Genomic DNA, 13835 nt, shown 5'->3' on the forward strand with positions numbered 1-13835 from the left:
AATAACCCTAAAGGATGGGGGAAGGGTCACTGTGGAAAGTAGTGTCAGCATTGGCATTAGATATAGCCAGTTGTTGAAAGTATGCCATAGCTGGTTTGGCTCAGTGGATGGAGCATTGGCCTGTGGACTGAAGGGTCCCAAGTTTGATTCCAGGCAAGGGCACATGCCCGGGTTGTGGGCTTGATCCCCAGTGGGGGGGGGGGGGGGGCGTGCAGGAGGCAGCCAATCAATGATTCCCTCTCATCATTGATGTTTCTCTCTCTCTCTCTCTGAAATCAATAAAAATAATTTTTTTTTTAAAAAAGAAAGCATTACATATGTCTCCTTTTTTCCTCATTGACCTCTTTTACCCTGCCCCCACCTCCCACCCCTGGCCTTCACCACCCTATTGTCTGTGTCCATGAGATATGCATATATGCATACAAGTTCTTTGGTTGATTACCTCCCACCCCGCCACTCTCCACCCCAGCCTTCCCTCTGAGGTTTGGAAGTCTAGCAGGTAAAATTTTTTATCACCAGGTAAAATGTTGCAAAGGAAACTGCTTCTAAGACAATCTCTCTGATGGTTTTGCCCTGCAGCAAAGAAAGGAGAGGAAAAAGGAGCCTGTTTATAGGCACAGAAACCTTAAGCTTGCTTTAGTTGTAGCTGAACATGCTCCCCTGGTGGGTAGCTCAGTGCTTTACTGCAGCCTTATCCCATTTTAACGTGAGAAGCTGGGACATAGATTCGGTAACTTGTTCAAGGTCACACCACAATTCCAACCAGTCTAACTCCAAAACTCCTGCCCTTAGCCACTATTCCCAATACAGAGAATGTTTGCATGTTTCGCAGACCTTGAAACAATTATAGAACTTAAACATTGTTAGTCCCCAGAAAATGATTTCTTTATCAAACGGTCTCTCTTATTTAAATTATTTTAAAAGCAACCACAATAAAGGAAATCAAAAGGTTGGGGGAGGAAAGGTTAGAAACTACCCAGAAATCCCACTACACTAATAAATTAACTGTTTTCATTTTCTCCTGTTTCTTCCAGTCTTTGTCCAATCTGTACATACAATGATATGTAGTTTCAAAGGCCATTTTCAATGACTAGTTAATATTGAAAAGATAAATGCATCAAATGAGTTGTCTTCCCCAAAACATACCAAAATTACTTTAATTCTTCCCTCCACATATTGGGTTTCACTTCCTTTTGGGGAAAAATAAAACAACAAAATCTTGACGAATTCTGATTCACACAGCAGATGTGAGGATTAGAGAACCTGCTGGCTCATTGGAGATGAGTTTCATTGGAAACAATCACATACACGCAAACTGTGTGTGGTAAATTCCTATCCCTGCCCGTTTCTCAAGATTCACCAAATTCATCCCACCAACAATCTCTGTTTTTGTGGGCCTTTCTATGCTTATGCCCTGGGTCTCTACATCAGCATTTCCCAAGCTGTGTTCTGGAGAACCCTAATCCCCCACTCACTCTCTCTCTCTCTCTCTCTCTCACTCATTTGGGGGTCATCCCCCTCTTAGATAGTTAGCATGTATATTAATGTATATTAACATTTGAAGGTCCTAGGAAGTCACGCAGCAAAGATCCTGTTGTTCACATTTGTCCAGAATTTGCCAACGCTGCTACCTCCAGGAGCCAGGCATGTAAAGTGATGGCCTGGTGGTGACTGTGATGAAGTAGAGGACTGCATGAGCCACCTGAGAGTGCTGCTTCCAGACATGTGGGCCTAATATTCACAGATCTTCATGAAAGGTCTGAAATCTGGGTTTTGAGGTGAGATTTTGTATCTAGGCTTAGGAGGGAAAACGTCTCCTGGCTAGATCTGGCCTATAGGTTTGACCTAAAGCCTCTCAAGCCATTTGACCACAGCACTCTTTGTTCCTAGTGTGCCCTCTGGGGGATGCTGCGGCTCTTCATTACCGCCAGCCCTTTGAGGAAGCCCCATCATTAGGTCCCTTCTCTGCACCTCAGCTTCCTTCCCTGCTCTATCATCTGACCCCAAGTGTGTTCCAGTTACTCTGGATATGTAATAAATTATTCCAACACATATGGCTTAAAATAACAATGTTTATTTTGCTTCAAAAATCTTTAATTTGTGTACAGCTGGGAGGGGGTGGCGCCTCTTTGGTGCATAGGTGTTAGCATGGCTTGAAGGCTGGAGTGCGGACCCTCTGAAGCCATCACTCACAGGCAGACAGCCGGTACTGGTGGTCACTGAGACGTTAGCTGCATGGATGCCAGGACACCAAAATGGCCTTTCTCTGAGGCCTGGGCTTCCTTGCAGCCTCGTTGCTAGATTCCAAGGGTGTGTCCAGAAAGAAAGAGGGAGGCAAAAGCCATACCAGGTCACTGTCATCACATTCCATTTGTCACGGGAAGTGTTCAGACAGGCAGTAGACTCCGCCTCGTTATGGCGTGGCAAGGTTCTGAGGAGGATGGGGACCAGGAATACTGCTGTAACCATTTCGCAAAGTGCATTATGCCATAACAGGGCAGAGTGAAATATCTTGAATTCTGGCTCTGTTCTTTACAAGGTTAGCGTGCCTTTGAGCAAGCAACTTCATCTCTTTTTGCATCCTTTGTTCACCCTATCCTGGATTACAGTTTCCCCTGTTTTTATTTCATCACTGGACAGTGAGCTTCCTGGGAGTGGCTTCCATATCTAGGTGTTTGGTTTTGTTCTGTTTTGTTTAATAGTCCTATCATACACAGCACATAGTTTGGGTTTAGTAAATATTTCTAATACTTTCTTTTTTAAAACTGCTAGAGAGTTTCCCAGTAACTTTTTACTACCCGTAGACATAGCTAAAGGAGAAGAAACCCCCTGTGGAACCGATTCACACTGCTTGTAATTCACAATCCACATGCCAATCCTTTATCACCTGACATTGTTACATGGAACAGGCTCAGACCCCAGGACCCTCCCCATCTCCTCATGCCTGTGCTAAAGTAACCCTGTAGTCACATGCTGCTAGCTGCCCAAAGAGCAGCCTCCATGCCATTAAACGAGGAGGCATGTCTAACCAGAGGCAACTGGAAAATCTATGTTGAGTGCTAGTACCAAGAAATAAACAGCCTCTGAGATGTTGACCCCATGAAACCTTACTCCCAAAGTGGCAGCAAACCCAGGCTTGGTCTCCAAACCTCTGGTTCCAGTGCATCTTAAGGACAGCTCTTTGTTGTGAATACAATTACCGCTGGAATCACAAACATAGATACAATCATGTGAACCTCCAGTCCTAGAAAGGCATTCGTTTGCTAATGAGTAGGCTAATGACCCTGCCCATTTGGATAACAGGTTTTGCTCACTCTGCTTTTATACTCCATTCCTCTTTGCCACTCCCCAGAAGAGGAAGGAAAGAACAGAAAACTAACTACCTTAGATTCTCTGTTAGAAATGGCTCTTGGTTTCCTTCTGACATCCTGCTCAAGGCTTGTGTTGTATTATTTCCAGCCTCCTGTGTCCTTTCCTCTCCTTCCCATCATTTCCAATTTCTCTTCCCCACGTTTCTGCAGCTAATCTGCTGGCACGTTGTTTGGAGAGAGCCTCTGGCTACTTGCCCTGTGCCTGCCAACATCTGCAGTGATGGCAGCTCCATTAAACAAGGAGACATGTCTAACCAGAGGCAACCAGAAAACCTATGTTGAGTGCTAGTACCAATATTTTTGGTTTCCAACACTTCTGAACCACACAGTTTACAGTTTGTGGGATTGCATCCTCTCTCTATCTTGGGAAATACTCTTTTTCACTTACAAATATAAAATAGCATTAACTATTTAAGCCAGTTCCTTAGTTCTTAATGTTTCAAGTTCTAAGCACTTTACATACATTGTTCCACTAAATCTGCACAACCACCCTGAGAGACTTTTTACATTTTGCAGCTGAGGAAACTGAGTCAAAGAGGTGAACTAAGTTAAAGAGGTCATGTGACAAGGGGTACAGCCAAATTCCACCCTGTTCTAGCTGATGCCGAAGCCCATGTGTTTTTGTCCTTACACTGTTTAGGTTGAGAAAGGGCACCTATGACAGGTCTACTTCTTACCTCATTGGGATTTTATTCATTTTGAGCCTTCCTGTTTACTCAGTAAGTCAGTTCGTTAATAGTGTTACAACCAGAGACCCTCAGGATTGTAAGAGACTGCAGAATTTATTGGGTCAAACCTTCATCTAATCCAGCCGTGGGCAAACTACGGCCCACGGGCCGGATCCGGCCCGTTCGGCTGTTCCATCCGGCCCGCGGAGCTGAAAGAGCGGAGGGTTCTCTTGCTCTCCCCTCCGCTCCTTTACTTTGAATTTATATTAGTTCACACAAACACTCCATCCATGCTTTTGTTCCGGCCCTCCGGTCCAGTTTAAGAACCCATTGTGGCCCTCAAGTCAGAAAGTTTGCCCACCCCTGTGTGTGAGTCGTCTTTACAACACTCCTCACATTGGTTATTCTGTCTGTTTTTGAAGACTTCTAATATTGGAGCATCCATCCTGAGGAGGAAGCAGCCCACTCCATTTCAGACAGCTTCATATCATGTTTGATAAAAGTCTACTCCCTGGGCCGAAACCGGTTTGGCTCAGCGGATAGAGCGTCGGCCTGTGGACTGAAGGGTCCCGGGTTCGATTCCGGTCAAGGGCATGTACCTTGGTTGCGGGCACATCCCCGGTGTGGGGTGTGCAGGAGGCAGCTGATCGATGTTTCTCTCTCATCGATGTTTCTAGCTCTCTATCCCTCTCCCTTCCTATCTGTAAAAATATCAATAAAATATATTTAAAAAAAAAAAAAAAAAAGTCTACTCCCTGGAGCTGCCATTCACTCTTCTTAATTCTCTTATCTACACAACAAGGCTAAGCTGGCTGCTCAGCTCTCATCGCCCCGCAGAGCCCTGCTTTCCTAGGTAAATCGTTTCATAAACAGGGTTACTCTTGCACTTTCACTCTTGCCTGAGTTACTCATTTGTCAATGACCCCGCACTCCGCGGGACACCCAGGACTGCACCCAGAGCTCAAACTAATTCTGACCCATCCTTGAGCAGGGTGCTTCACATTTATGACTGCAGCTGCAGATTGAATTTCTTCTTTGGGCAGCCATATGGAACCCTTAACTACTACTGAGCTTCGTCAACAGGAGAGCAATGAGGTCCCAAACTGACTGCACATAATTTCATTTCAACAAAAATTGTGTGGCAAACACTTTACCCAGCCTTGCATAGTGATTTTTCATCCCTCACGATGCAAAGTGTACTCTCTTATGTTTTGCACATATAGAAGGAACTGGTTGGTTGGTTGTTTTTTTTAAAGTTCTGTCCAGTAACAGCTAATCAATGGCTGTCTAAAGAGGCAAAAAGACAGACTGGTGCAGCCACTGTGGAAAACAGTATGGAGTTTCCTCAAAAAATTTAAAATGGAACTTCCATTTGGCCCAGTAATCCCACTTCTAGGAATATATCCCAAGAAACCAGAAACACCAATCAGAAAGGATATATGCACCCCTATGTTCATAGATTAGAAAACTGTGGTACATCTACACAATGGAATTCTACGCTGCTGTAAAAAAGAAGGAAGTCTTACCATTTGCAATAGCATGGATTGAGCATTATGCTAAGTGAAATAAGCCAGTCAGAGAAAGATAAATATCACATGATCTCACTCATTTGTGGAATATAATGAACAACATAAACTGATGAACAAAAATAGAACCAGAGACAGAGAAGCATCAAAAGGACTGTCCAACCTATGAGGGAAGGCGAGGGGTGAGAGGGAAGAGATCAACCAAAAGACTTGTATGCATGCATATGAGCATAACCAATTGACACACAGTAGGGGGTGAGGGCATGTGCTAGGGTGGGAGTGGCCAGTGAGAGGTCAATGAGGGAAAAAGGAGACTCATGTAATACTTTAAACAAAAAAGAATTTAAATTTTAAAAATAAGAGAGGCAAAAAGAAAGCGAGATTCCTGACAGACAGAAATGGCATATAGTCTCACACGAATCAGTCCTTTCATAGCACAACCCTAGGATCTTTCTAATCAGCAGTTATGTTTGACCACAAAGTTTAAAATATTTCTGTTTTAACTCAGGGATGACCAGAATAGACTGGTGAATGGGAAGTGATAATATGTTGCTATCTTTAAAATATCCTGGTTCTAAACTAAATTATTTATTTTCTTATTCTTTATTATAATTAATATTTAATTCTGTCATGATTTTCATAGAAATTTTTATTTTCTAGTTTTACAATCAAAAACTGAAGGAAAAATGTCAAATATGCTTTGGGAAAATGCTTTAAAGTATAATTTTTGGAGATCAATGAACACGCTCCTTTTCCTCTTATTCTGATCTTCTGAATCATAGACAACGAAGCTGCCACTATTAGCTAATAAATCCAGTCTTCTCAATTTACAAATAAGAAAAAATAATGTACAGCTGGGTTAAAATGACTTGCTCAAGTTCACAGGGTTAATGGCAGTTTCTAGTGCATACCTCTCTTGTTCTAAACTACTAACTCTGAATATGTGTTGAAGGAATTCAGAGAGGCAAGAAATTGCTCTAGTGTGGGATCATTGGAGAAAGTAAAACTGAAAATCAGTCACCATTTTTAACCACTTTTTCACCAAAATAACACATGCTAGTAATAGAAAATTTGGGAAATACTGAAAGTACAAGGAAAGGTGATGGATGCAAATTATTCATAATCCCATCCCATGAAAGCAGTGCTGTTGGTGCTTCCCCAGCATATGATTAGTTGTTTTCTTTCCTTGTGATCATATTACTTATCAAGAAACATTATAACTCAAAGCTAGTCCATGTTGTAAGAAGTTCTTCATAAGTACCATTTTAATTGCTATATAACAGTCCATTTTTTTTTCACAACATTCTTTTTTTTTTTTAATAAATCTTTATTGTTCAGATTATTACAGGTGTTCCTCTTTTTTTTCCCCCTAGCTCCCCTCCACCTGATTCCCCACCCCACCCCATGCCCTTACCCCCCGCCACTGTCTTCATCCATAGGTGTAAGCTTTTTGTCCAGTCTCTTCCCGCACTCCTCACACCCCTTCCCCCCTGAGAATTGTCAGTCCACTCCCTTTCTATGTCCCTGATTCTATTATATTCACCAGTCCATTCTGTTCTTCAGATTTTTTATTCACTTGATTTTAAGATTCACTTGTTGGTAGGTATGTATTTGATGTCATTTTGTTGCTCATAATTTTTATCTTTACCTTTTTCTTCTTTTTCCTCTTCTTAAAGAACACCCTTCAGCATTTCATGTAATCCTGGTTTGGTGGTGATGAACTCCTTTAGCTTTTTCTTGTCTGTGAAACTCTGTATCTGACCTTCAAATCTGAATGATAGCTTTGCTGGGTAGAGTAATCTTGGTTGTAGGTTCTTGCTGTTCATCACTTTGAATATTTCTTGCCACTCCCTTCTGGCCTGCATAGTTACTGCTGAGAAATCAGCTGACAGTCGTATGGGTGCTCCCTTGTAGGTAACTAACCGTTTTTCTCTTGCTACTTTCAAGATTCTCTCTTTGTCTTTTGCCCTTGGCATTTTAATTATGATGTGTCTTGGTGTGGTCCTCTTTGGATTCCTCTTGTATGGGGTTCTGTGCACTTCCTGAACTTGTAAGTCTATTTCTTTCACCAGGTAGGGAAAGTTTTCTGTCATTATTTCTTCTAATAGGTTTTCAATATTTTGCTCTTTCTCTTCTTCTGTCACCCCAAAAATTCGGATGTTGGTACGCTTAAAGTTGTCCCAGAGGCTCCTTACACTATCTTCATATTTTTGGATTTTTTCTTTTTGTTTTTCTGGTTGGGTGTTTTTTGTTTCCTCATATTTCAGATCTTTGGTTTGATTCTTGGGGTACGTTGATCTACAGTTGAGTTTCTGTATATTCTTTATTTCAGACAGTGTATGCTTAATTTCTGACTGGTCCTTTTCCATTTTTTTGGCATTCTCATTAAGGTCCTTGAAGGTCTCACTAAGCTCCTCAGAGGTCTCATCAAGTTTCTCGGCAGTTTTTAGAAGATTCTTGAGTAACCTTATAAATGTGGTTCTGAACTCTATGTCGTCCATTAGTTTGCTTTCCTCCATTTCTCTCATTCGTGACATGTTTCTTTGTCTCTGCATTTTGTTGCTTCCTTGTGTTGATGGAGTGGCTTTGTGTGGTAGGTGACCTATAGGGGCCAGTAGCTCAGCCTCCCCAATCACCTGAGGTGGACGCCTTTGGTACACCCCTTTGTGGGCTGAGTGCAAAGTCTTGGTGTAGTTAAGCCTTGATTGCTGTTGGTACACTGGGAGGAATTGACCTCCAGGCCAATTGGCTGTGAGGACCCGCTGTGTCAATAATGGAAGAACTGCTGCGCTGGAGACACGCTTATGGTGCAGGACTTGTTTCAGTGGGGCTTTGGTGCTCACTGAGTCTGCCTCTTGAATGTATCACTTATGGATGTGAGGAATTGAAATCTGGTGTCTCACACTGACCACGAGGTACACTGGCTTCTGGATCTCCAATGGGGTGCAGGTCAGCTACTGTCTGAGGCCACCCAGCAGGAGCTACAGCAAGAACTACAGTTTTCTCCTCTTTGCTTGGGGTTTGGAGGTTTTGGAGCTGTCTGACCCGGGCTGCAAGTTTGCTAGGTTAAGCTGCGATAGGGCAGGCCATTCATATGCTAAAGGCGCTCCTTGGAGCTTGGGTGGATTTGTAGGTTGTGCAGGGCGGGGTCTCAGGGCGTGACTAGGCTAGGGCGTGGCAAACAGCGATGGCTGCCAGTAAGCTGGCTCAGTGGCTCTGCGTCTCCCACTGTGTCCCAGCACAATAAACAATTGTTCCTTCACGCAACCCTGCAAGCAAGCCTCCCTCACTTTCCGACCCCACGGCAGACAGTCCAGCTTCTCCCCGAAGGAGTTTGGGTCCCCCGCGTCTCCCCAGAAACTGGAGTTTGGAGTAATCGGGAGCTTATCTCCCTTCAGGTTGAAAACAGCAGCGGTCCTAGTCACCCGCTGCCAGCCCGATTCGCACGTCTCCGTACCTCAGCTTTTCAGTGCTTGTGCACCCCTCAATGCTGTTTGCTCTTTCCTTCTAGTTGTAGAACTTCCACTCAGCCAGCTTTCCCGTGGTTCTGGGTGATAGACGTTTTGTCTTTTAGTTGTAGTTTTGAAATTGTTGTGCGAGGCAGCAGTTTAGGTGTTTACCTACGCCGCCATCTTGGATCCTCCTCACAACATTCTTAACTTTCCTCCTCTTTTTTAATAATTAGACGGGAAAGATTTACATGACTAATGGAAAGATATCTGGAAAAGAATATGTAATTAAAACACCAAATACAGATATTTGATCTTTGATATTGTGGGTGATCTTTGATATTGTGGGTGATTTTCGTTCGTTGTTTTTTTGTGTGGTTTTTTTAAAATAGTTTTCAATGCTGGAAAAACACTAACAAGAACACCTACTTTTATTGTGCATTTACCATGCACTATATGCCACACATACATTTTCTCATTTAGTCCTCATAACAAGTAACCAAGATCACTATTATATATCTTCACTTTAAAGCCAAGGAAAATGAGACCTGGGGAGGTAATAGTACTTGCAGAAGGTTAGTGATGGAGCCAGAATCTGTTCCCAGGTTCCTCTGAGGAGAGGGCTGCCGTTCTTACTGCATATCCCAAGTTTTTAAGAATACCATTGATAAAATCAGAAAGCTATTTTTGAAGATGAAAATGGTTTGCAACAATAACTCATTTCTGGTATAAGCATATAACTTATTACCTGTGGAATATTAAAAAACAATCTACCAAAATATCAGGACAACTAAGAAAATCATCAATATATTAAATCCCCTCAGTCCTGTCTAAAATGTTTAAAATTCAAATATGTCTCAGGTTTCTTGAAATTGATTAGAAATAGAAAAAAGCAGCAGTGTTAATTGCGTTTAGGTGAATAAAGTCTGGATTTTGAGGCTGGATGAAAATTGATTGTGCTAAAAATAGTCTTCCGTAATTAAATGAAACTGTGCTGTGCACTTTAATTAGTCAGAACTTATTCTAAGTGGTAACAGTAAGGCCTGGTGTGTATCGTTAAGTGAGAGCGGGCAGCCCCCCGCCCCCCCCCGCCCCGCCCTCTCTGAGCTGAGGTTCCTCTGATGCCCACAGCAGTTTTATTTATGCATCCCCTGCTCACATTTGAAACTGCAGGAAAGGTGATGCATCTTTTTATAACCCAGATGTACACATTACAAAATCTTTCTCATTCTTTCCTTCAAAAGACTTATAATCGCTTTAAATTCTGGAGAAACTCAATAGGGGAACAAGTAACTGCCTTAAAAAGTACTGGAAGTCATTGGCACTTCACATTACCCACCAGGGGGCTTGGGAAAGTCAGTAAACATTGTAAAATTCACTTGACAAATTTCTGTCAGCATCTATGAAGACAGGATGAGCCTGCATCTTTGAAAAGCTATTCAAGGCAGACAATGAGACTCCAAAAAATGTCTCCTAACTCCTTAGTATCTAAGTGTTCAGGTTTCATGGTACTAAAAAGGGAAAGCTAATATATTTTTATGGTTTTTTTAACCTTTATTATTGTAAAACTAGAGGCCCATTGCACGATATTCATGCAAGAATAGGCCTTCCTTCCCCGGCTTCACTCACAGCTGCCCAAGACCGCCTGGGAGCCAGCAAGACCCCGCTCCCCGCCCCCTGGAGCCGGCACGTCCTTGCTTCTGTCTGGAGCACCACTCCAGAAGCTCCCTCCGCTGCCCCCCTTCCCCTCATAGCAGGCTTCACACAGCTGCACACCTGCATATGCAAATTAACCTCCATCTTTGTTGGGTTAATTTGCATACTCACTCTGATTGGCTGTGGGTGTAGCGGAGTGATGGTTAATTTGCATGTTTCTCTTTTATTAGGTAAAATTAATGCAAAATCAGAAAATTCAGAAAGTATGGAAAAACGTAAAGAAGCAGGAAAAGCATCACCCATCATCCCTTCATTCAAAGAGATTACTCTTAGCAGAGTAGCATATTTCCTTCAAGTAGTTTACCTAGCCATTGCTTTTATAGACCTGAGATCATTCCGTTTGCACAATTTGGTGTTGTACTAAAAAGACTCATTGAAAAAGAAATTTTGAATTGTATTCCAGTTTTAACCTGGATACGTGGTGGCCATTCCATGTGCTTCTAGCATCCCAATCATAGATTCTCAAGATGCCTGCTGCCCTGAGCCTTCATTGAAGGGAGGCCCCCACTGAGTACTGTGGTAGGAATGAGTATTCTGGATATGATAAAAAAAAGAGAGCAAGACCTACTATTTATTTAGTAGCCTGGGATTAATCACATTGCGTTTACCTTTATTCTCTGAACATTTGTATGCAGAAGAAATAAGGTTATATTTATCATTCCAAGCAACTTTGAAGAGTTCCGCCACAGCACAACCACCACCAGGCATCAGGGTGGTGTGGAAGGTGAGACTGGGAGGATCCAAAGGCGAAAAGCAACATCAAATCAAGTTGATGGTGTGTCAACAAGTCATAGGACTTAGAATCATAGAAATTGAGATTTGCAGCTAGAGTATGGATCTCAACCCCAGACTTGGGTGTTCAGGAAATGCCCATTTCTTTGTTTTCTTTAAAAGACAATAAGGTGGTTTCCAAGCATCTCTCTTGCCACATTGGGAAGGTAATTTAGTCTCAGACACCAAATCTGGGAAGCGTATGTGCTGCCAGAAAACAAGAATGAGTCTTCATTTTCTTATTTGTCTTGCTGCTGCTAACAGCCAACCGAGCTCCAAGTGGTTCCTTAAAATTCAATTTTTTTTTTCTCTATTTCCCTGACACATGGAGATCAGAGTTCAAGTCAGGTCTCTCCCCCACTCATCCCCTCTGACATCCCCTTGGAGGTCGGTCTAATTTGCTAGGGAAATACCTAAAAACTAAGCACCAGTCTCTCACTCATCTCAGAACCTACCACCTCTTCTCTCCCCACCCCTGGAAAGTTCCCCTTTCTCTCTCAAGTTCTTTAAGACACTTGCTCCTTTTTCCTCTCCCAAGACACCTAAGCCAACCTGGAACAGATCTTGGAGAAAAATTCTGCCTCCATCCAGAACACAAATCTCCTCTGAAGTAAAAACAGGGTTCCCTTTTGAAAGATGTAAAAAATAAAAACTATAAGAAAAAAGTGATTTTTTAAAAATTATCCTTCCATAGAAAAGACCTTGAAGACAACTCAGTCAAGTTCACAAAGCCAGGGTCCTTCGTTCTTTAGCATCAGGAGGCAGGTTTGTCATAAGGTGATAAGCCTGACCTTGGAAGCCAGACTAGAAATCAAATCTTGTGCAACCCTAGCTTTGTGACCATAGCCTTCTAGGATCACATTTCTCCCAGAACAGTGCATGGCATAGAGTAGGATCAACTAATGTTACTTTTCTTTGTCCATAGCCAACTGCCTCACCAAGTCACTGCCTAGCCAGTCCCAAAGCTGTTGCTCTAGCTCCTCATATCCTAGAGCAACCGGAGAAAGGCCACCCTTCCTAAAACGTGTGTCTGGTACCCACACTTGAAATTGGTCAAGTAATGGATTTTTAGCTGAATTTGGTCTAAATGATCCAGGGCCTTCAGATGGTAGCAATTTTCCTGCTGGAGAAAGTCACAGTTCATTCGGTTCAACACTCTGCCCTCTGAGGACCCTCCAGAAGCTCTTTGACTATGAGTATCATTTTGATCTATAAGGAAAACTGTCTTTCTGGAAATAAACCAAATGATAGAGCATGCTCTTAAATCCATCTCTCTTGATTTTTCCTGTCTCCTAGTCAGATACAGAGTTTTGGGATAAGATGCAAGCAGAATGGGAAGAAATGGCCCGGAGGAACTGGATATCCGAGAACCAAGAAGCCCAGAACCAAGTTACAATTTCCGCTAGCGAGAAGGTGACCAACCATCTTCTTATACATGCTGACAGGATTTCTCAATCTCTTTGAATCATATAATTACAAATTAGTTGGTAATCATTTTGTGAAAAAAATTTAAGAATAAAACAGACAATTTAATATCAATCAGATCTATAAGAAATTCTGATAGATGAAAACAATATAATCAGAAAATGTATCAGAGCAGCAAAGCTGGAATGGAATACCCTTATTTTTATCAATGTTGATACAGACAGTTTGGCAGTCAGCTACAGCTTGGATCCTGACTGCTGGCCAGTTACTGACCTAGCTGCCTTTGAGGGTGTGTTGGAACAAGACCTGGGCTAATCCCATAATGCTTTTCATCATGAGCCATGTCAATGAGCTGACAGAAGTAATATTAATGGGCAGAGGAGTGAAGCAGGGCTTAGGACTGTATCTCACAGGTAGTCATTATACAGCTAGCAGAGAAACTCAGTGGAAAAGGTAGCCTTCACACAACCAGGTCAAGTCCCAAGGGGATCCCTCAGCGTTATTTCCCTGACAGGAGCTCCAGCAAATGTGAGTGCAGTGAACAACCAGCCAAATTACCCATGAGGTCCTAGTTGCCCTTGGATTTACGCTTTTAAAAACAGTTGGGGAAGAGCAGGGGCTTGAGAAATAAGTTTAAATGACTTGAAAGATAAAAAGATTTGTGGAATTTTCTTACACTGGGGAGGGGAATCATATATAGTATTATGCTTGTATTATGATTTTTGTGGAGGAAGTCTCAATAATATTTAATTCTGGATAATTTCCACGATAGTTCAACCCAACAAATATTTATTTGTGTCTACTCTGCAATAACTACTAGGGAAATGATGATTAATAGTCTCTGATCTTAGGGGATTTTCAATCTACATAGTCATTAAAATGTCGTTCTCTTCTTCATATTCTGTGTCC

At 42.3% G+C, this 13835-nt stretch overlaps 1 protein-coding gene across 15 annotated transcripts in view; it reads left to right on the forward strand.

The window, feature by feature from the left end:
- Nucleotides 1-13835, forward strand: part of PEX5L (peroxisomal biogenesis factor 5 like) — a 237947-nt gene that overhangs the window by 203882 nt on the left and 20230 nt on the right. For all 15 annotated transcript variants that reach the window (XM_080654133.1, XM_080654139.1, XM_080654140.1 and 12 more), the window contains one exon: nt 12798-12914. In XM_080654133.1, coding sequence (XP_080510259.1) covers nt 12798-12914 — 117 coding nt within the window. The remainder of the gene's footprint in view (nt 1-12797; nt 12915-13835) is intronic.

This window comes from Plecotus auritus (assembly GCF_963455305.1).
Source record: "Plecotus auritus genome assembly, chromosome: 2".
NCBI classification, from domain to species: Eukaryota; Metazoa; Chordata; class Mammalia; order Chiroptera; family Vespertilionidae; genus Plecotus; species Plecotus auritus.